At 39.8% G+C, this 19778-nt stretch overlaps 1 protein-coding gene across 1 annotated transcript in view; it reads left to right on the top strand.

Moving 5' to 3' along the window:
- The first annotated feature begins 1742 nt into the window (after nt 1-1742).
- Nucleotides 1743-19778, top strand: part of Sh3gl3 (SH3 domain containing GRB2 like 3, endophilin A3) — a 124404-nt gene continuing 106368 nt past the window's right edge. The window contains exon 1 of the mRNA XM_005320197.4: nt 1743-1981. Within this exon, the coding sequence (XP_005320254.1) occupies nt 1937-1981 (45 nt within the window). The 5' untranslated portion in view covers nt 1743-1936. The remainder of the gene's footprint in view (nt 1982-19778) is intronic.

Below are 19778 nucleotides of genomic sequence, written 5' to 3'. Positions count from 1 at the left end.
TTGATTGTATAGCTTTCTTCATTAGGGAAATCGACTATGGTGTGATTCTTAGATCCTGGGCACATCATCTGGACTTAGCCAATTACGTGCTATCCTCTGGAATTTTGAAGCTGGAGTGAGTATCTGAAAGAAGCAGGGAATAGCTTAGCTCTCATTCCAGTAGCCATGTTCAGTGTCCAGCAGAGTTAGATGCTGAACACTTGATAGCAAAAATGACTAAATTAAAAATTGTTTAAAAAGACCAGCCCAACTGGTAAACTTCCAATGAGTCTAATCGTTGAAAAAACTTAGAAAAAATCACAAAGGCTTTTACAAAGGAAAAAATGTATATGAAAGATTCTGGTTTAAAAATTATGAGAATGTGACCTAACTCCACCCTTGATTAAATTAAGAAGATAAATGACCAAAATTAACCAAAGTAGGAATCTTGCATATGCTACCAATCATAGAAGAAATGCCAATAAGCATTCTTAAAAGAACCCACTTCCTTCCCAAATAGCACAGAGCCAGATTGGTTTAGGAGGAAGTTCCTTTGAGCCTATGCTATTTAAATTACTGTTAGGTATGGAAAAAGTAGGCAAGTATGGTCTATACAGCCCTGGACCCAGCTGGCTTTCTGCCTTAGACAGTAGCTACCCAGCAGGTGAATCCACTGTTGAGTGGGGTTGGGACTGCTCTGTGGACAGGTCATCTTGCTATGCTCTTCTGACCCAGCTGTCACTACCCTCAAACCTTCTAATTATTTATCTGTAACTGGTGTCAGCCACCCTTTGGCCAGTCAAATCCTTAGTGGTAACCCAAGTCACTCTTTAACCACCAAAGACCCAAATAGGGACCTGGTTAGGGCCTACAAAAAGAACTTTCTTTTAGGTGGATGCTGACAGAGAAAGATGTTTCTTTCAATCTTAAGCATTACCAAAGTGTATCTTAGGTCTTAGGAACTTCAAAAGCCAGATTCAGAGATAAGCGTGGGCATGTGGAGGTCAGCTATGTAGAGTCAAATGTCCTGTTTCAGGTTCCTGGCCGAGCCTTCACTGTGGAAGCGCTGACCTCAATACCGGTGCAAAAGTCATGCTTCCTAACTATCATACCTGTTAAGAGTTGTGGAAGAAAAGGGCCCCAGGTATGGCGAATTCCTCTGGATATGAAATAGAATGTACTGTTATATCATCTTTTAGGTCGATGCTCATAATATAGTTGACAGTGGCTCAGAGCATCAGGGAAAGGAGTACTATATTTATTGGTAAATTACACAGCTTTTGGGTTCTCAGAGGACCAAAATCGCTTGGGCAGATTGCCCGATTCTCAGCCCCCAGGCAGCTTCCTCTTACTGCAGGTTCCCTGTCCTGTTGCATTTCTTTCCCCAAGCAAATTTCCGAATGTCCCCTTCTTAGAGCTTACATCTACTGAAAAAGCGCCAGAGGGAGGCGATGTTGATGCCGGTGAGCAAAAGCAGGTTTCGCACTAAGTCCCAGAAGAATATAGAGGTGATCCCTTTTCCCCGGGTCCATGACAGTCTCAAAGCCAGATGGATGCATACGGCAATCCTCAGTAAGCCCTGTGTGGCCCTGCTCCCCGAATCTCCGGGATATCCCTACTCCCAGCTTCCCAGGAGCTTCTTCCCAGAGGCTCAGGTCCTGCAGGTCTCCACGCAACAATGAAGCGTGGGCGGCCCCAACGGCTTCATTTGCATACAGCCGCGGCTTGGCCAATGGGCTGCGCAGGGGCTTTGGAACGCAGTGTTGCCATCTGCGTGCGCGCGTGTGTGCGAGTGTGACAGCGGCTGTGGCTGTGGCTGTGGTCGTGGCCGTGGGAGGCGGGCCCGGCGGAGCCCAGCCGCGCGGGGACCGGCCCTGGCTCCGGTTGCCACTGCACGTCGCGCCCGCCTGTCAGGGCCAAACCTCGAGACCACCCGCTCCGGCCTCACGCAGCCGCGATGTCTGTGGCCGGGCTGAAGAAGCAGTTCCACAAAGCCAGCCAGGTAGGGAGGCATACTGGAATGAGGGAGGGGGGCCGGGAGCCTGCGGCCCCTGGAGGCTCCCAGGCCTTTGGGGCTCAAGCTCTCTGAGAGGCTTCTCTCGGGGCTCGTTTTCTTCCCGCCTAGGAGGGCGTGAGGGTGGGGTGAGAGGCCGCCCGCTCTTTCCTCAGCTGGTTGGCGCCTTCTCCTTCCCGGTCCTCAGCCATCCCGAGCGCCTATAAATCTGAGAGGTTCTGTGCTGGAGAGAGCAGGTGGCGGGCCACAGGGTCTCGGGCACTGGAGACTGAGCTGGCGTGGGGAGGTGGAGGCCTCCCGAGACGCGCATCGGGAGGAGGACCTTAGGGAGTACTTGGCTGGCAGGGCCTCCCAGGAGTCCCCAGCCTTTTGGTTGCAAGCGCCTCAAGGCACGTCCTGCTGCTTCCAGGAGGCGGCGCGGGCACCAGCGCCTCCAGGGATGCTGGGCCTCGCTGCGCTTCCAGCGCGCGCTGGGAAATGGACACCACCAGTCTGTCCTGGGCTCCCTGACTGGGGCTCTCCTGTGCCGTCCTTTCCTTTCCCATCATCTTCCCTGTGGTGACCCAGGGCTGAGCACCAGGCTCCTGCTCTCAAAGACCTGAAAGTATGGTGGGGAGACAGGGAGGCAAACACGTAAACAAACAGTGCTAGACACACCTCCGCGCACAGGGGATGGCAGAAAACACAGTGGGGGCGTCGGGGAAAGCTTCTCCTCGGAGGAAGAGATGTGTCTTGAGAAGTATGGGGAGGAACTGTGGCTGGGGGTGTAGGGGGAGGGGAAGGGAATTGCAGAGGAAACAGGAAAACAGGGAAACAAGAAAATGTGTGTGTTTGTGTGTGTGTGTGTGTGTGTGTGTGTAGACAAGCAAATTTGTTTTCCAACATTGCAGGCTCTTCCATCAACGGCAGAGTTCTCGTTGTAAAACCTACTCACCCCCAGCACCTCTGGGGATCTGTTGCTTGGCCCACTTCTCCCTCCCAGCCTCAATTTTGCTAGAACCCAGGTTCCCAGATTTTATTCAGAACCCACATTTGTGATGAGGCTTCATCCCGTTTCTCCCACATATTGGTATGAGCAAAACAGCTGGCATTTCAAAATTCTCTTTTAGCCTCCATCCCAAGCTAAAAGGCACTGCTGTCCCCTCACACTCCATGAAGAAACTGTGTGATGATGCTGTTTTTCACTGGGGACATTGAATTGGCAGTGGTGCTACTCAGGGTGACAGGAGTCCTGGAGGAGGTGCCAAGTGGGTGGGGGCAGAGATGGTGGATTCACAATTGGACCTGGGCCCTTGAGGGGTGTATGGGATGTTCAGATGTCACTGGTCTTAGAGCAGGTGCATATCCTACTTTCAGGGTCCAGGGATGAGATCAAGACTGGAGCTAATGATTTGGGGGAATTTCCAGCCTAAATTTTAAAAAGTGCTGAGGAAATTGAAAAGAAAATATGCAGAGTGGACTAAATACAGGCTCTTAGGAGCAACCATATTTAGGGACAATGTTTAGCCTACTGCTTGATGAGCAGTGACTTACTCAATATTTGATTAAATGAAGTTTTGGGGTGGAGAAACACAGAAAGGAAAGAAATAATAGAATATAAGATAGAAAGAAAAGTCTCATGGGGGCAGGGGAATGATGTGTGAGGAAATAATTGGCGGTGATTCTGAGGGCTGGGTAGAGAAGTTCAATTAGCTTGGGCATCCAGGAGGCCAAGTTCATCATGGTCAGAGAGTATCAGGATGATTGTTTGCTCTACTTGTTATGTGGACTTCCTTAGCCCAGGAAAGGACCAAACCTCCTCTTTTAAAAAAATTTTTCTTTAATTGGGTATTGGGCTTTATAGGAGCAAATATCAGAGATAACCAAGATGTAAGTCCTTGGAAAATTGAGGTTGATTTCTGACCACTATCTAGAATGAATGGTTGAAATCCTTGGAAATTATTGGCATTGGAAAAATATTATGCTAGTGATAGGTGGTTTGGCTTAATTACTTACAATCAGTTCATTAAAAATTAAATGAGAAGAGAGGTTCATTTGGCCCTTATTTTCTGCATGACTGAAATAATTTGTGACTTCATTTGAAAGGAAAGACGTCGAAGATTCTTTTTAGGCTTACAACATTTTGTGGTTAAAGTATCCAATAGATAAATCTTTTATCTGTTCTAGAAGTCTTTCTAAGAAATCTTGCAATGCAACAGACTTGATGGAGATATTAGACTGGAGAATTAATATAATAATAGGGAGCACAGTAATAAAAAGTGCCAGATGTTCTCAGACAACATTTTAACAGCAGATTTTAATTCATACAGAACTTTCCCAGGGGCAGGGGAAAGGGAGTCCCAGATGATGTCATTGGCTAAATAATTCCGGGGATTCTACATGGCTTGGGCACTGATCAGCTCTGTGACTTTGGAAACGTGACTTAACCCATCTGGATGTTTGTTTTCTCTCTTTATGATGAATTAGAAGATTTAGAAGTCTAGTCTCTATTCTAAAATTAATCAATAGTTGCACAGCTCTGTGACTATACTAAAAGTCATTGGATTGTACACTTTATGAGTGATTTGTGTGTTATGTGAATTACAGCTACATAAAGTATGTGTGTGTGTGTGTGTGTGTGTGTGAAAGAGAGAATCCATTCCAGCTCTAAAATTCTTAAGTAATTTAAGCATTTCAAAGGAAGAAAGAAAGAGATGGTAAAGGGAATCTTTTATACATAAGGGAATCAAGATGATGACACAGATCATTTTTTCTCAACAATGGATCAGGTAGAAATACTCATAATCTAATCTCCTGGATATCTTGGTCCTTCTTTTCTGTTATCTTACCTGTTTTTGAGAAAAAATTCCCCTTATTTTACAAAGAATGAACTGTAAACCCCAGAGATTATGCAGCATTTTGGTAGCACATGAAGATCCAATAGGAGAAAGGATGAAATAAAATAATAAGAGTATAAGTTGAGTTACTAACAAAATTAACTCAATTCTTTGCTTCAGCATTTGGGACTAAAACCCTGGTTTACTGAGTTTGTAACTAAACACTGTTTTTTTCTTTTGTCAGGGTTTTTATATAGAGGTTTTTACTTTTCTGATAGGGACAAAACTTGAGCTATTAGAAACAAATATAAATAGTTTAGAGATGGCCATTGTGGTTTCTTGCTAAACACAGTACCTGTAGTACCACAGTACCAATAAAAATGTAGCTTATGAGGGGCTGGGGTTGTGACTCAAGCGGTAACGTGCTCACCTGGCATGCGCGAGGCACTGGGTTTGATCCTCAGCACCACATAAAAATAAAATAAAGATGTTGTGTCCACCGAAAACTGAAAAATAAATATTAAAAAATTCTCTCTCTCTCTCTTCTATCTTGAAAAAAATGTAGCGTATGATAATTACATTAGTTTTAATACTCGTTGCTTTGTATTTGTTATGCTCACATCATAGTAAATTTTCTTGATTGCAGTTAGCATTTGTGGAGGAGTCTCAAGTCACACTGGTGCATACTCTAATTGCTGTATACTCTGGACACTGTATTAATAGTCATGCTCTTTCCATTTTGGAACCTTCTTAGGACCTTGTTCCATATCCCCATAAAAGTCTGGGGATCAGTTTTCATCTCTTCTTCTTTTCTTCTCTCCAAGACTAACCATCTAGTGATGGTTATCCTTGTGAACTCTATGTTAAATTTACACCCTTTTGTCTTTACATAGCAGTGCCCTTTAACCTCTGTCATATGATCCAGCAACACCATAGGGAATAGGGAGCTCATAATATAGCTTTTTGATAACTTTTACCCCTTTCTCTTTTAATGCATTAACCAGAAAAATGATAAGCAGTTATAGGGGCTTAGGCATATTCTCTGTAATCACCAATTGTACAGGGGGGCCATTTATGGGTAAATGCTTCTGAGAAGGATATTCTTTGTAAGTTATGAGATTCTCCAGGGAGACAATGATGTCTCTTGTTTCACTTTCTCATTAGAGAGAAAGATAAAAATGCACTTTGCAAAAATCCATAATGATTTATTTTTTCTCTTAGATGCATCAAAAATATATTTAAGCTAAATACTTTTATTCTTTCCATATATATTGTGTAATAAAATTAATCCATAATCTGTTTTTTAAGTCAGAGCAGATGTTTAAACCAAACTGATTTTTTTTATTATCTGAAGAATATACACAATGCAAACATTTCTTACCACTGGTAACTTTTTGTCCTGTAAAATAAATGTAATTCAGAACTTGATTTAAAAATGACTTTGAAAGCAGAGGTTTAAAAAAACTATTATTTAAGATTAATTTTTCCAGCTTTATTAACAAATTGAATGTAAACTGTATTTTCCAATGTTAAGTGTGTGTGGATGGGTGGGGTGTCTCGTGTATATCTGGGGAAGTTATTATTGACATGCTTTACCAGAAAATAAAACTGTCACTAAGCAGAACTGAAACACTACTTTCTTTGGCTAAATAATAACTAATCATATTCTGGAGATTCTGCATCAGCAAAATGTGGATATTTAGATTTTGTTTTCCAAAGGAAGCCTGGAAATGTGTTGAATTGGGGGTAGGGAAAGGGTCTGCAGAAAGCACTAGGGATGACATCAGGGAGGCATCTCTAACTCTTCTAGTTCTTCTTTGCAATGACTTCCCAGGACCATCCCCATAGGTTTTTACTGACGCACCAACAGCTGGTGACTTTCCTGAGCATTGTGTACCTTCTGATTTTCTTTCTAATCCATTGGTTGATGGTGTCTCTCCCCTAGAAAAAGAAATCTTTCCCAGACACTGATGCCACCAAGTGTTTTGACTGCTCCAATCATCCATCAGTGTTGGAGTGGCTGCTAGTTCAGGCTGCATGACTTGGGCACTCTAGGAAATCTAATACGGGGTCATAGGTCATTATCTATGTTTATGATCTGTCTTCTTCATGGGTTGCAATTCAGACGTCCAGAGGGCCTGTTGGCTAGCATGTGGGTGCTTCTTCTCTCTCCTGCTAGTGCAACAATGGACAAAGCACACTTGGCTAGTCATTTTCAACCCCATCTCCTCTCATTTTCTTATGTGCTTTGTTCTTATGTTTGGAGTACATTTCTTCTCTCCTGGGCCATTTCTCTCAGCATATAGGCATGCTCTTTAGTATCTCCTGTCTTGCAAAAGGAAAGGAGAAAATCCTGCCTTAGAACCTTCCTTCTCCCCTGTTCTACTCCTCCTCTCCCTTGCTCAGCAAAGTGCATTAAGAGAGTTTGTTGTCCTGTGTCTGCTTTCATGTCACCCATTCTCTTCTCAACCCATTCCTGTTCACTCTCTTCTGCGGTGGTCTGAGACCACATAGCTAGGTCTTGAGTGACCTCCAACTTGCCAAGTTGGATGGTTACCTTTCCATCTGAGCTATCAGTAGCATTTGACTCTGTGGGCTGTTCTTTGACTACAATGCCCTCACTTACTCAGGTTTCCTCTGGACGAGTGGCTGCTCCTTTGAGTGTCCTTAGGGTTAATGACTCTTCTTATCTACTTGACTGCTAAATCCTGGTATATCCCAGCGTTCTGGCTTGAGCACCTCCTCTTTTCTAGCCTTGCAACTCAAAATGACTTACCACGTCACTGCAGACTTAAATGCAGTGTGTATGTTGATTACGCTCTAAGTTATATTTCTAGCCTAGATGTTCCTCCTGAATACAGACTTATAAATCTAACTGCCTGAATCACCTCTCTTTGTGGATATTTAAAATAATCCCAAACCTATGATGTCCAAATCTGAACTAACACGTTTTTTCTACTGGTGGTTTAAAACATATGCTCAGCTGCTTAATTAAAACCAAAACCAAAACCAGAACTCATTGATTTTTTCTCATTCTTAATTCATTAGCACATCCTACCTCCTAGTTCTGTTATGAAAATTTACCCTTAATCTATTCACTGTTCTCCATCTCTGCTACTATCACCCTGGTCCTGGCCATCATTTCTTGCCCTCATAATCACAGTATCTTTCTAATTCATTTACAATCATTTGTACCCACCCAGCTACAATCCTGTTTACTCACAGTGGCCAGGATGCTCTTTTTAAAAAATGTATCTCAAACAAAACAAAACATAACATTACAAATGCTGGAGACGATGTGGGAAAAATGAACTCATATACTGTTGAGGGAATGTAAATTACTACATTTATGGAGAACAATATGGAGATTCCTCAAAAAAGAAAAAAAAAAGAACCAGGATATGACCCAGAAATCCCACTTCTAGACATCTACTGAAAGGACATGAAGTTAGCATGTCACAAAAGACACCTATATTCATGCTTATTGCAGCACTATACACAAGAGCTAAGCTATGGAATCAATTTAGGTGCCCATAAATGGCTCAGTGGGTAAAGAAAATATGGTATCTGTACGCAAGGGAATATTATTCATTCACAAAGAAGAATGAAATCCTTCATATGCCTGTAATTCTAGTGACTCAGGAGGCTGAAGCAGGAGGGTTGCAAATTCAAAGCCAGTTTCAGCAACGGAGAGGCAGTAAGCAACTCAGTGAGACCCTGTCTCTAAAAAATACAAAATAGGACTGAGGATGTGGTTCAGTGATTAGGGGCCCATGAGTTCAATCCCCAGTACCAAAAAAAAAAAAAAAGAAAAGAAAGAAAGAAAGAGGCCAGCCTCAGCAATTTAGCAAGGCCTTAAGCAACTTAACAAGATTCTGTCTCAAAATTTAAAAAATTATTTTTGAAAAGGGCTGAGGATGTGGCTTAGTGGTTGAGTGGCCCTGGGTCCAATTCCTCATTAAAAAAAATAGAAGAAGAAGAAGAAGAGGGAGGAGGAGGAGGAGAAGAAAAAGAAGAAAGAAATCCTGCTGTCATTCAAAACTGGATGGAACTATAGAACATTATGCAAAGTGAAATAAGCAAGATACAGAAGATAAGTACAACATATTGTCTCTCATATATATGAGAGTTAAAAAGCATTGATCTGCATGTAGAATGATGATTACTAGAGGTTGGGAAGGGTAGGGAGTGTGGATAAAGGGAGATTAGATTAGTGCATGCTTGTGCATGTATTGATATATCAAATTAAATTCCACCAATATGTACAATTAACACCTTAATCAATAATAAAATATTTTTTTAAAAGAAAAACATGGGGCTGGGGATATATCTCAGTTGGTAGAGTACTTACCTCCCATACACAAGGCCCTGGATTCAATCCCCAGCCACCACAAAAGAAAAGAAAAAAAAATATATATATATATATATAAAATCTTAGACCGTGTAATTCTGCTGGTAAGTCTTTGGTGGTTTCCAGTTGCATGTAAAATTAAACCTAAACTTTTCATGTCCCTGTCAGTCTCTGGTAATTTTATTTGCTCTGATGTCTACTTAATCTAATTTTAACATAGCTAAACTACCCCCACCCCCAGCTTCTTTCTTTTGATTAATGTTTGCATGGCATATATATTTTTATGGTTTTATTTCCAACCTGCTTGTACTGCAATATTTGAAGTATGTTTCTTGAAGACAGCATATAGTTAGGCCATGCTTTTTAATTTATTCTTCGAGTCTGTATTTTAATTGCCATATTCACCCACTTATTTTTGGGATAATTATTTATATGTTATGATTAAAGGCTTCCATTTCATTTATGCATTTATTTTTATTTGTTGGCCCTGTTTTCTTCTTTTTTCATTTTTATCCTGCTTTCTTGTATGTTAGTTGAATTTTTTGAATTCCATTTTGATTTTTTTCACTTTTTATGTATATCTTTTTGTATATATTGATAGTGGCTATTCTAGGTATACATTATATGTAATTAACTTATGACAGTCTACCAGTGTCATCATTTTACCAGTTCAAGTGAAGTGTTGAAAACTTATTTCCTTTTAATCTTCCATTGCCCTCCCCAATTTATAATATAATTGAAATTAAATACTTTCCCTTTTATACATTTAGAAGTACATCAGGCAGTGTTATAATTTGTATTTTAACCATCAAACAAATTAGAAAACCCAAGAGAGAAGAAGTCTATCTTGTTTACCCTTATTTTTGCTTATCATGTTCTTTCTTCTTTCTTGATGTTCCAAGTTTCCTTCTTTCACTGTTTCCTTTCTGTTTAGAGAAACCTTAGAATTTTTTAATTTAATTTAATTTTTTTTTGTGAGTAGGTCCGCTGATAACAAATTCTCTTAATTTTCCTTTATCTGAGAATGTCTTGTTATTTCCTTTATTCTGAGTGATATTTACTGTGGATATAACATTCTGGATTGATGATTCCTTTCTTTCAGCACTTGGAAAATATTGTGCTACTTTCCTTTAGCCTCCTTGGTGTTAAATAAGTAGGAGGTCATTGGCCTTAGGCTGTCTGGGTATTTAGTTCCTACATAATGAACTACAACCTAACTTAGTATTTAAACAAACCAAAATCTAAGTTAGAATAACAAACAATAGTGTTTCAGCCAATCACAAGCAGCCAGGTTTCAGCCAATCACAAGAAGTCAGTTGATCAGACCATGCCCATATAAGGGTAGACTGCCTAGCTTATCTCTCTATTTTGCTTCTGTGTTCTGCATATAAAAGCACCAGTTCACACGCCTGGGCAAAATTCTCTGAATCTCCTCTAGTTCTGAGTGCTGCACAATTGTTCTTTGCTCAAGAAAGCTCTGCTAAATTTGATTTGTCTAAAGTTTTTCTTTTAGCAGCAATTTCTTTTCTTTTTTTTTTTTGGTTTTATAGAATGAAGATATATTTTATTTTTAAAACTTTTTTTTAGTTGTAGATGGACACAATATCTTTGTTTTATTTATTTTTTTTATGTTACGCATGTGAGGCAAGTGCTCAACCACTGAGCTACAATCCCAGCCCTTAGCAGCAATTTCTGATGAAAAATTTGCTATAATTTGTGTCATTTTTCTTCTAGAGATTAGATGTTATTTCTCTCTCATTGCTTTCAATATTTTTTCTGTGTTATTGACTATGATATATCTTATTTTATTTTATTTTTTCTTTTTTTCCTTTTTTAATTAGTTGTTCAAAACATTACATAGCTTTTGACATATCATATTTCATACATTTGATTCAAGTGGATTATGAACTCCCATTTTCCCCCTGTATACAGATTGCAGAATCACATCCGTTACACCTCCACGTTTTTACATACTAGTGTCTGTTGTATTCTGCTGTCTTTCCTATCCTCTACTATCCCCCCTCCCCTCCCCTCCCCTCCCCTCCCATCTTCTCTTTCTACCCCATCTACTGTACTTCATTTCTCTCCCTTGTTTTTTTCCCCCTTTCCCTTCAGCTCCTCTTATATGTAATTTTGTATAATGATGAGGGTCTCCTTCCATTTCCATGCAATTTCCCTTCTCTCTTCCTTTCCCTCCCACCTCTCGTCCCTGTTTAATGTTAATCTTCTTCTCATGCTCTTCCTCCCTGCTCTGTTCTTAGTTGCTCTCCTTATATCAAAGATGACATCTGGCATTTGTTTTTTAGGGATTGGCTAGCTTCACTTAGCATAATCTGCTCTAGTGCTATCCATTTCCCTGCAAATGCCACGATTTTGTCATTTTTTAGTGCTGAGTAGTACTCCATTGTGTATAAATGCCACATTTTTTTTTTATCCATTCATCTACTGCTACATGGATGTTAATAGCAGCACAATTCACAATAGCTAGACTGTGGAACCAACCTATGATGTATCTTGATATGGATTTCTATTACTTTGTCCTGTTTGGGGTTTACTTAGCTTCTTAAGGTTGCTTATTATGTCTTTTACCAAATCTAGAAAGTTTTTAGCTATTATTTCTTTGAGTGCCTTATCACCCCTGCACATTTTCCTTCCCTTTTGGGACTCAGATGACATAAATATTTGATCTTTTGTTATAGACCCATGTGTCCTTGAGTCTCTGCTTTCTGTGCCTTCCTCCTGCCCCAACCACCATTTATTTTCTCTCTATTGTTTAGATCCAGTAATTTGTATTATTCTATCTTCCAGTTCACTGATTCTTTTGTCTTCTGCATTCTGTGGGTGAGCTACATGTTGATTTTTAAAATTTCGGTTATTGAATTTTTCAATTCTTTTTATTTGGCTCTTTATATCTTCTGTCTCTTTGCAGAGACTTGTTTCTTCATTTGCTTCAAGCATGCTCATAATTGCTTGTTGCTCCTTTAGAATCTTGAGCATAATTTTAATGGTTTTGTCATCTTAGTGTTGGCATCTATTGATTGTCTTTTCTCAGTCCACTTGAAATCTTCCTGGTTCTTGGCATGATGAGTGATTTTTTTTTATTGAAATATGGGCTTTTGGGGTAATATATTTTGAGACTCTGAATCTTATTTAAATGTTTGTTTTTGCTGGATAGGGGAAAGAGATGGCATACTTTTACTTCCAAGTAGGATAAGGCATCCAGTTCTCCCCTGCGACTGTTGATTCTGAAGTTAGGGGTTTTGTCCTTATTGCTGAGGGTGGGTGGAAGTTCTGGCTCCCCAGTAAACACCCTTGATGCCTCTCTGGCTGGTGGGGGAGTAGAAACGCTTGTTACTTCTCCCCACTTTGTCTCCACTCACACCATGGGAGGGCCAGCTGCATTACCACTGAGAAGTGATGAAGTTTTGACTTTCTACCAGGTGAGACCTCCTCTCCCCCCCAACCCCAGTGGGAAGGAGAATGAACACCTTCTTACTACTTCTAGAATAGAAGTCCAGGCTCCCCACATGATCTCCACTGACACCACAGATAGAGGCAGATGGTGTTGGTAGTGCCTTGTGGGGTTGAAGGTCCTGCCTCTCTACATAGCTTTCTCTGAGGAGGTGAGAGGGTGTTGAATCATCTCTTTGCAGCCTGGCAAGAGTGAAATAAGACTCCTACTCATCTTTTGCTTGTGTGAATGGGATAGGGCCATAGACTTTTCTGTGATATTTGGCTGGAGTTACTGTCTAAAATAGTTTTCTGTCTTGCTAGGTTACCTCTTGCCTGGTCTATTGGCTACAGACAGCAGGACTTTATTGGTGCCATTGCCATTTTCATGTTACCAACTTTTTACATCACACTCTTGATTATATTAAGAAAAAAGAAAATTCAAGGAATTCACCAACATATCATGTCTTGGGTACCAAAGTTCTTAGCTGGTGTGCCTTCTACTTTCCAGAGTCGTCTTATACTTTTGCTGTATGTAATGCCTATAGTTTATTATTTATTTATAATATAATATATTATTACTTATTTATAATGCCTACAGTATTTATTTATTTATTTATTTATTTATTTATTTATTTATTTATTTATTTATTTACCACACTGGGGATTGAACCTGGGGACACCTAACCACTGAGCCACATCCCCAGCCCTTGCTTATTTATTTTTTAAAAATTTTTAAGACAGGGTCTTGATAAGTTGTTTAAGGCCTCACTAAGTTCCTGAGGTTGGCTTTGAACTTTTGATCCTCCTGCCTCAGCTTCCTGAGCCCCTGGGATTATAGGCAAGCACCCCTATACCTTTTTTCATTCCTTTTTTTCTTTTTCTCTCTAGCTTCCATATATGAGAGAAAACATTTGACCCTTTAATTCTGGTTAATAGGAGAAATATGGAAAAATACTTCTTCTCTGCCTTCCCTTAAGCAGAGGTTTTTGATATTACTCAATTTAAAATCCCTTCTTAGTAGATATTACTGTCTTGTAATTTCTTCTCTCTTTATCCCTTATGGTCTCTCAAGCCCTTCAAATACTGCCTTATACATAGTACCTACTTCAGTAAACTATCTACTAGTGTTGAGTGAATATTTAGCAGGTGATTTGGGGCCTGGATAGCCTGATTCTCCTACTTCAATCTATTATTTGCCTGGATCCTCTTGGCATTTTATTAGGGAGTAGAGGATGTTTAAAATTCAGGCTTTACTTGAAATTTTCCAGTTTTGAAATATTAATAATTAATTTAAATTTCTAAAGCCTGTGAAGACCAAAAGAAACATGTGTGATGAATTAATGTGATCCACTGCCAAATGGTTGGCACTTTTCCTTCAGAGTCACAGATTATTTTGAGTGGTTCATCCACAGGTCACCTTTTTCTCAGGTTTGAATAGCAGAAGATAATTCCCAGTCTCTCCTAGTGTTGTCAGTACTTGCTCAGGAACTAAATATGGTCTCCACAGAGACAGCTCTTGGCTTGTTGTGGGGGACGTTCTTGGAAACCCTGTGGGAAGGCAGATTGAATAGAACTGAACTGAGCATTTGCCCATGTGCTATTGTGTTAATCTCTGGAAGGAACTTGGCTGGCATAATGTGGGGACTGTGGCATGATCGGGGATAAGGGCAGAGAGCTGTCAAGTCATGATGCAAATTTGACAATGCTGAGTGGGCAGAGCAGCAGAAGGCAGGCTTTGACATGAGTGGGCAGCCTCACATGGCTGTGCAAAAGCTGGCAAGAAATGAAGTGGAGCTAGAACTTTGCTTGTAGTGACCTCTTTAGGAATATTTTGAGAAGAGGATAAAATAATAGATGTTTCTGGGCTGGGGATATGGCTCAGTCATAGAATCCTTGCCTTACATGCATGTGAGGAAATCTCTGGTACTGCTTAAAAGAAAAAAAAATAGTTTCTAATAAGGCAGATCTAACCTCCTCTTTGGTGGTCCCATTAAGCCTTGGCATCCCCTAAGTAAAAGTTAACATATCCTAAAACAGTCTTATAAATTTTGCAAAGCTTATAAAATTTGTTTAAAAAATGTTAACCAACTTTCTTGAATTTTATCCATCCTGAATCCCTGGTATTCAAATTGGTGTCTTGAATCAAGTACTTTTTCCAAGAAAAGACATCGTCTAAATCATTTCTTTAATAGTTGACTACTTAATCTGATGGAGGAATATCCTGGACCAGCAGTAATGTTCTAAGGATAGCATGTTATGCAGACATTTCAGAGAGTGAAAATAAAATTCTATAATTTGACCATAGATAGCAAGAATTTGGGTCTTCAAAGTCACAGATTCACTTATCTTGCTTTTCCATAGTGCATTTCTTTCCTGGGGACAGTGGGTGGAGGCCCAGGTTTATTTTGAAAAAGTAGAAGTGGGAATGAGAGCAACTAGGAAAATCTAGAAATTTCTCTTCTCTTTCTCTGCCACTGAATTAGGCATTGTTAAAGCAATGATATTAAATGTGCTTTTAATTCAATTCCATTCTAGTGTTTTGAAGCTGACCCTCCAGGTATTGAACCTCTATTGGTTGTTGATGGAAAGAGCTTTGAACTGCAGGGCCTTCAGGCCTGCATTTGAGCACTGCTTGTGCTGTTTTACTGTGAGTTGATTTGCTCTTCTGGAAAAGAGGCCACTGATAATCTCACTGGCTAGCTGTGAGGGCTCATTCAGGGGAGGGGGGCAAAGGGCTTTGTAAATAAGTGAAGTTCATTGCCAGGGGGAGTAGTATAGAATTCCAGAAAGACAGTGAGATTAGGAGTTGGGAAAACTAAGTGTCCTTTGTTTGCCAATAAGGGCAACTTTGGAAGAGTAATTTGTTTTTCCTTGGGATTGGATTTCTTTGTCCATAAATGGTGATAATGGGACGATTATTGGAGATTATTCACAGGAGTTTCCATTTATGAGCACCGTTTGTTTGCAGTGATTGTAGTAGTATTTTATATGCACTTAATCTTCACAGCAGTCTGCTGAGGTACTTACTGTTTTCATCATTTTATCAAATGAGAACAAATGAGAAAACTTAAGCTGCCCTTGAGAAGGACCAGGGTAGGTTTGATTCCTCCTTGTGTCTTAAGTGTTTGGCTTGAGGTCTCATTCATAAATGTATCAAATGATGAGAGAGTATCCCAGAGGTCAAGGGATGTTCTCAAATTTGCAGAGTTTTTTCAACTTATAGTAAGGGCTAGAATTCAGCAATTATGAAGGCCTCCATGTTTGCTGATCTTTGCTATGTCATGAACATATTTTCTTAGTGAATAAATGAATGAATGCACAGGCTGATAAACTAACTCTTCTGCAGGATAAAGGAAAGGTTTGCAATATTTTGTTTGCCATTGTAATTGCCTTAAAAATAACTAGATCATAAAAAACTAAAGTTACATGGTTATATGCATTTAATAATGTGCATCAAGTTTCCAGACCCTACATAGGTGCATATAGAAGCTCTCAGTGAGTGAGTGATGCAATAGTGGATGGTACATGTTGCATTGGCTGCAGGCCATTCTCTTCCAATGATCTGCACACAGTGGGGACAGTGAGTATTATGTGTGTGTGCTTTATTTCCCTTCTCTTCCCTCTGTTCCCTGGCTATTCTTGGTTTTGAACCTGGCAGCCATGCACCACCTGGAAGCCATTCACCCAACAACAATAAAGACCAGCAAACCACACCACCTGTCTCTCCTAGATGCTATCATATTTTCCCCTTTTTGTTTTTTTTGTGGCTTCTTTATATCAATGTCTTTTTTTTTCATTTCTTAATATCTACTCACTAAGTTTTGTGTAGATTATTCCTCCTAAGTATCCCTCCCATCACCCCCTCCTCATCATTTGCCCTTGCTTCACAGGGATCATGGCTCCTGCCTTGCAGAACTCTGTGCCCTGTTACCACAACATAAATTTGACCTGTTATTCTCCTTCCAGGGCTCACCATGGTGTTCCCAAAGGCATAGGAGAGAGAGACCCCTTGATTTCATGTATGAGAACCTTTTCCTGCTGTGCAGCTCCTTCTAGCAGTCTTCTCCCAAGGTTAACACCTCCCTCCCTCCATTCTTCATCAGCCTTATGCTCACTCACTCCTTTGCCTGTGCTATTATTTCTTCCCAGAACACTTGCTCCTCATTCTCAGAGCCTGGCGGAGGACCTCACCCTGCTTAAATGCTACTTCTTATTCTTTCTGTTTTTTTTTTTCAAATCTATGGACCCCCTTCTGCTGCCCGAGCCCTGGCCATATACATATTGATAATGGTAATGTTGATTGTGTTGAAATTATTCTGATTTGTCTTGGGCCCTCCTATGAGATATTGCATGCTGCTTTTCACACAGAAGTCTTTAGAAATGCTTGTGGAGTGAATGACTGATTGTTTATGCTTGCATTCTTTTTTCAAGACTTTTGAGCTTATAACTCTTAACAGAAATCTCGGGTTGTCAGGCTCCTAATAACTGAATAACAGTGATGTTGCACCAAAATTGAAATTTTCATTATTGTATTAGCTTTGTGTTTAACTCTGGCAGCTACTTTGTTTTGAGGTTTGGCTTTTTATAAATAAATAATTAGGCATTAGGATTTCTAAAAAATTTATCTTCATATCCAGGAAAAATGTTTTGAAAACAACCAGCCATTACATGAATATTGATCATTATACTAATCAGCTTTATTTTGTAGAAGTTCTGGGTGCTGTGCAAAGTATTTTAGAGGCAGGATCTTATTGCATTCTCTTAACAACTCTATCAAAAAAATACTGTTCTTACTCTTCTACAAAGGAGGGAATTGAGGCTTGGCAAGGTTAAGTAAAACTTGTTCATGGTCACACAGCTGGAAAGTCGTCTTTCCAGGACTTTCAAGGACAGGCTTGTGTGATTCCAAAGCCTGTATAGTACTGTACTCGTTACTATTGTATGAGATAAATTTGGCTGTGCTATAGCCTCTTCATGATGATTTTGAATCCTTGCATAAATTTAAGATACTTTCATCATTCGTTTGAACCAGATATCACCTGTTTAGACTTTGCATAATATAGAATAGTTAAAAACAAGGGTTGGCAGATTATCATAACTGGCCAAATATAATCCATTGCTGCTGCTGCCTCTTCCTTCTTCTTCTCTTCCTCTTCCCTCTCTTCCTACTTCCCTTGAGCTCACAATGGTTTTTATATTTTCTTTTAATGTTCACAAAAATCAAAAGGATAAAAATATGTAGTGATACATGATAATTACATGAAATTCAAATTTCATTTTCCATCAATAAAGTTTTATTGGAACAGCCATGTTTACTCACTTACATGCTGTCCCTGGCTGCTCTTGCACTACAAGGTCAGAGTTGAGTTTTTGTGCCAAGAGTGGATTACACTGAATGCAAAGCCTGGAATATTACTATTAGGCCCTTTACATAAAAGGCTTATAAACCTCTGCTTTGCTTCTAAGAGTCAATGTATGGTGGTATGCACATTTCTGGAGCCCTGGATGAGATGCTAGAAATGTTTTGAATGTATGTGCATCTCAGTTGTACATTTTTTTTTTGAGGCTTTCCATTTGCCTGACAATTTTGATTCATCCTGGTGATCCAGGAAGGACCTGTATGGAACACATTCTTACTTTGTAGTTTAGGAGACATAAATGCTTAGAAGTCACCTCTTAATGCCTCATGGGACTGTCACGCACTGAACTCTTCCATCCAAATATTACAGTCCTAGAAAAGAGTCACTGCAATATGTTTACTTGGATGGGGAACCTAAGAAATGTTTGCTTGTTGATTCTTTGTCATTTTGCCATATACCTCATTGCAATACCTCATCAGGGAAGCATAACTTGCTCCTCTGATTGGGTTTACTCTCCTCTTCCATCTTTTTTCCCTTCTTGTTTTAATTATTCTGACTTCATTTTGCCTTCTCCTTTGCTTCATTTGAAAGAGTCCCAGTTTGCTTTTCCTGCCAGTTCTCTACTTAACTTTTCCCAGGGCTCAAAAGTAATTCTTAGGGCTGATGTTATTTTCATGTTTGTCTTTCCTTTTTAGAATGGCTTTGGTTAAATATGTATATTTTAATTTCTGAGCCATGTTATAAGGAAATTGATTATTGTATGATCACCTATGGAAGCACCGTGGCCTGTTTGAGCCTCAGTTAACCTGAGCCAGTTTATACAACAGCAGCAGAATGTTTGGATTCTATTGGGGCAGGTTTGGATCCTATATGTTCTATAGGCTTTTCAGAAATTTCATGCCGGCACTGTGTGAGCCAGATGGTACCCTTATTAGTTTGCCAGACATGCTACTTAAAAAAAAAAAAAAAAACACTGTGCATTTGCTCTTCTTGGGAGACTTCAAAGGGTCTCTTTGAGAATGAAAATCAGCCAAAATTACTCTAAAAGAGAAATTCTTTGGAGCTCATCATCAAAATAAAGAGTGCAATATCAGAAGACCAGTATAAATTTTTAAGGAGCAAATATTGGAATTGTTTATTTCTCTGAGAATGAAAAATCCCACGGATTTAGGTCAAAGAAGGTATAACCCATTATTCATTTTTTTCTTTGATAAGGCTATTGATTTGCTGTCCATGGACTCTTTGGGGTCATTTTGGTCAGTTAGAGTGGGTGAGTATAAGATAGATAGATGAGGGAAATTGCTCAGATCTCAGGAGATGGAGAGAGAGAACCAATTCACTAAATCAAAAGTTGAAAAGGATAGAATCTAGTTACTCGGAGAAGACATAGCCTAGGGAAATTTGTAAATTTTGAAAGAGGCTGAACTCCTGGGAGTACTACCACTGGATTTCCTTGAGCAGGCAGAAGTTGTAGACCAGCTGTTCACTCTGCCCAGAAATTTGGGGTTCAGCAGGGATTGCAGAAGAGGCAGTGTCTCTCTGCAGCCAATTTGAGGAGCTTGATGGAAATGGGGAGGCCCAGCCAGAGAGAGAGAATGGAATCTGCTTATAGTACCTGGCACTTGATGAGGACTTTGGGGAAAATGTCTTCCAGCACCTGGGTTTTCTTACCTGTAAAATAGACTTTATATCTCAAAGGACTGATGTATTTATGAAACATATACAGTATTTGACTCAATCCTAACTTGTAGGGATGTGGTAAGAGGGAGAAATTATGTATCTAAGGAGCTTTTCACATAATGTAT

The sequence above is a fragment of the Ictidomys tridecemlineatus genome, chromosome 5 (genome assembly GCF_052094955.1).
Source record: "Ictidomys tridecemlineatus isolate mIctTri1 chromosome 5, mIctTri1.hap1, whole genome shotgun sequence".
In the NCBI taxonomy this organism is placed as follows: domain Eukaryota; kingdom Metazoa; phylum Chordata; class Mammalia; order Rodentia; family Sciuridae; genus Ictidomys; species Ictidomys tridecemlineatus.
This window is presented reverse-complemented; position numbering and strand designations above follow the sequence as displayed.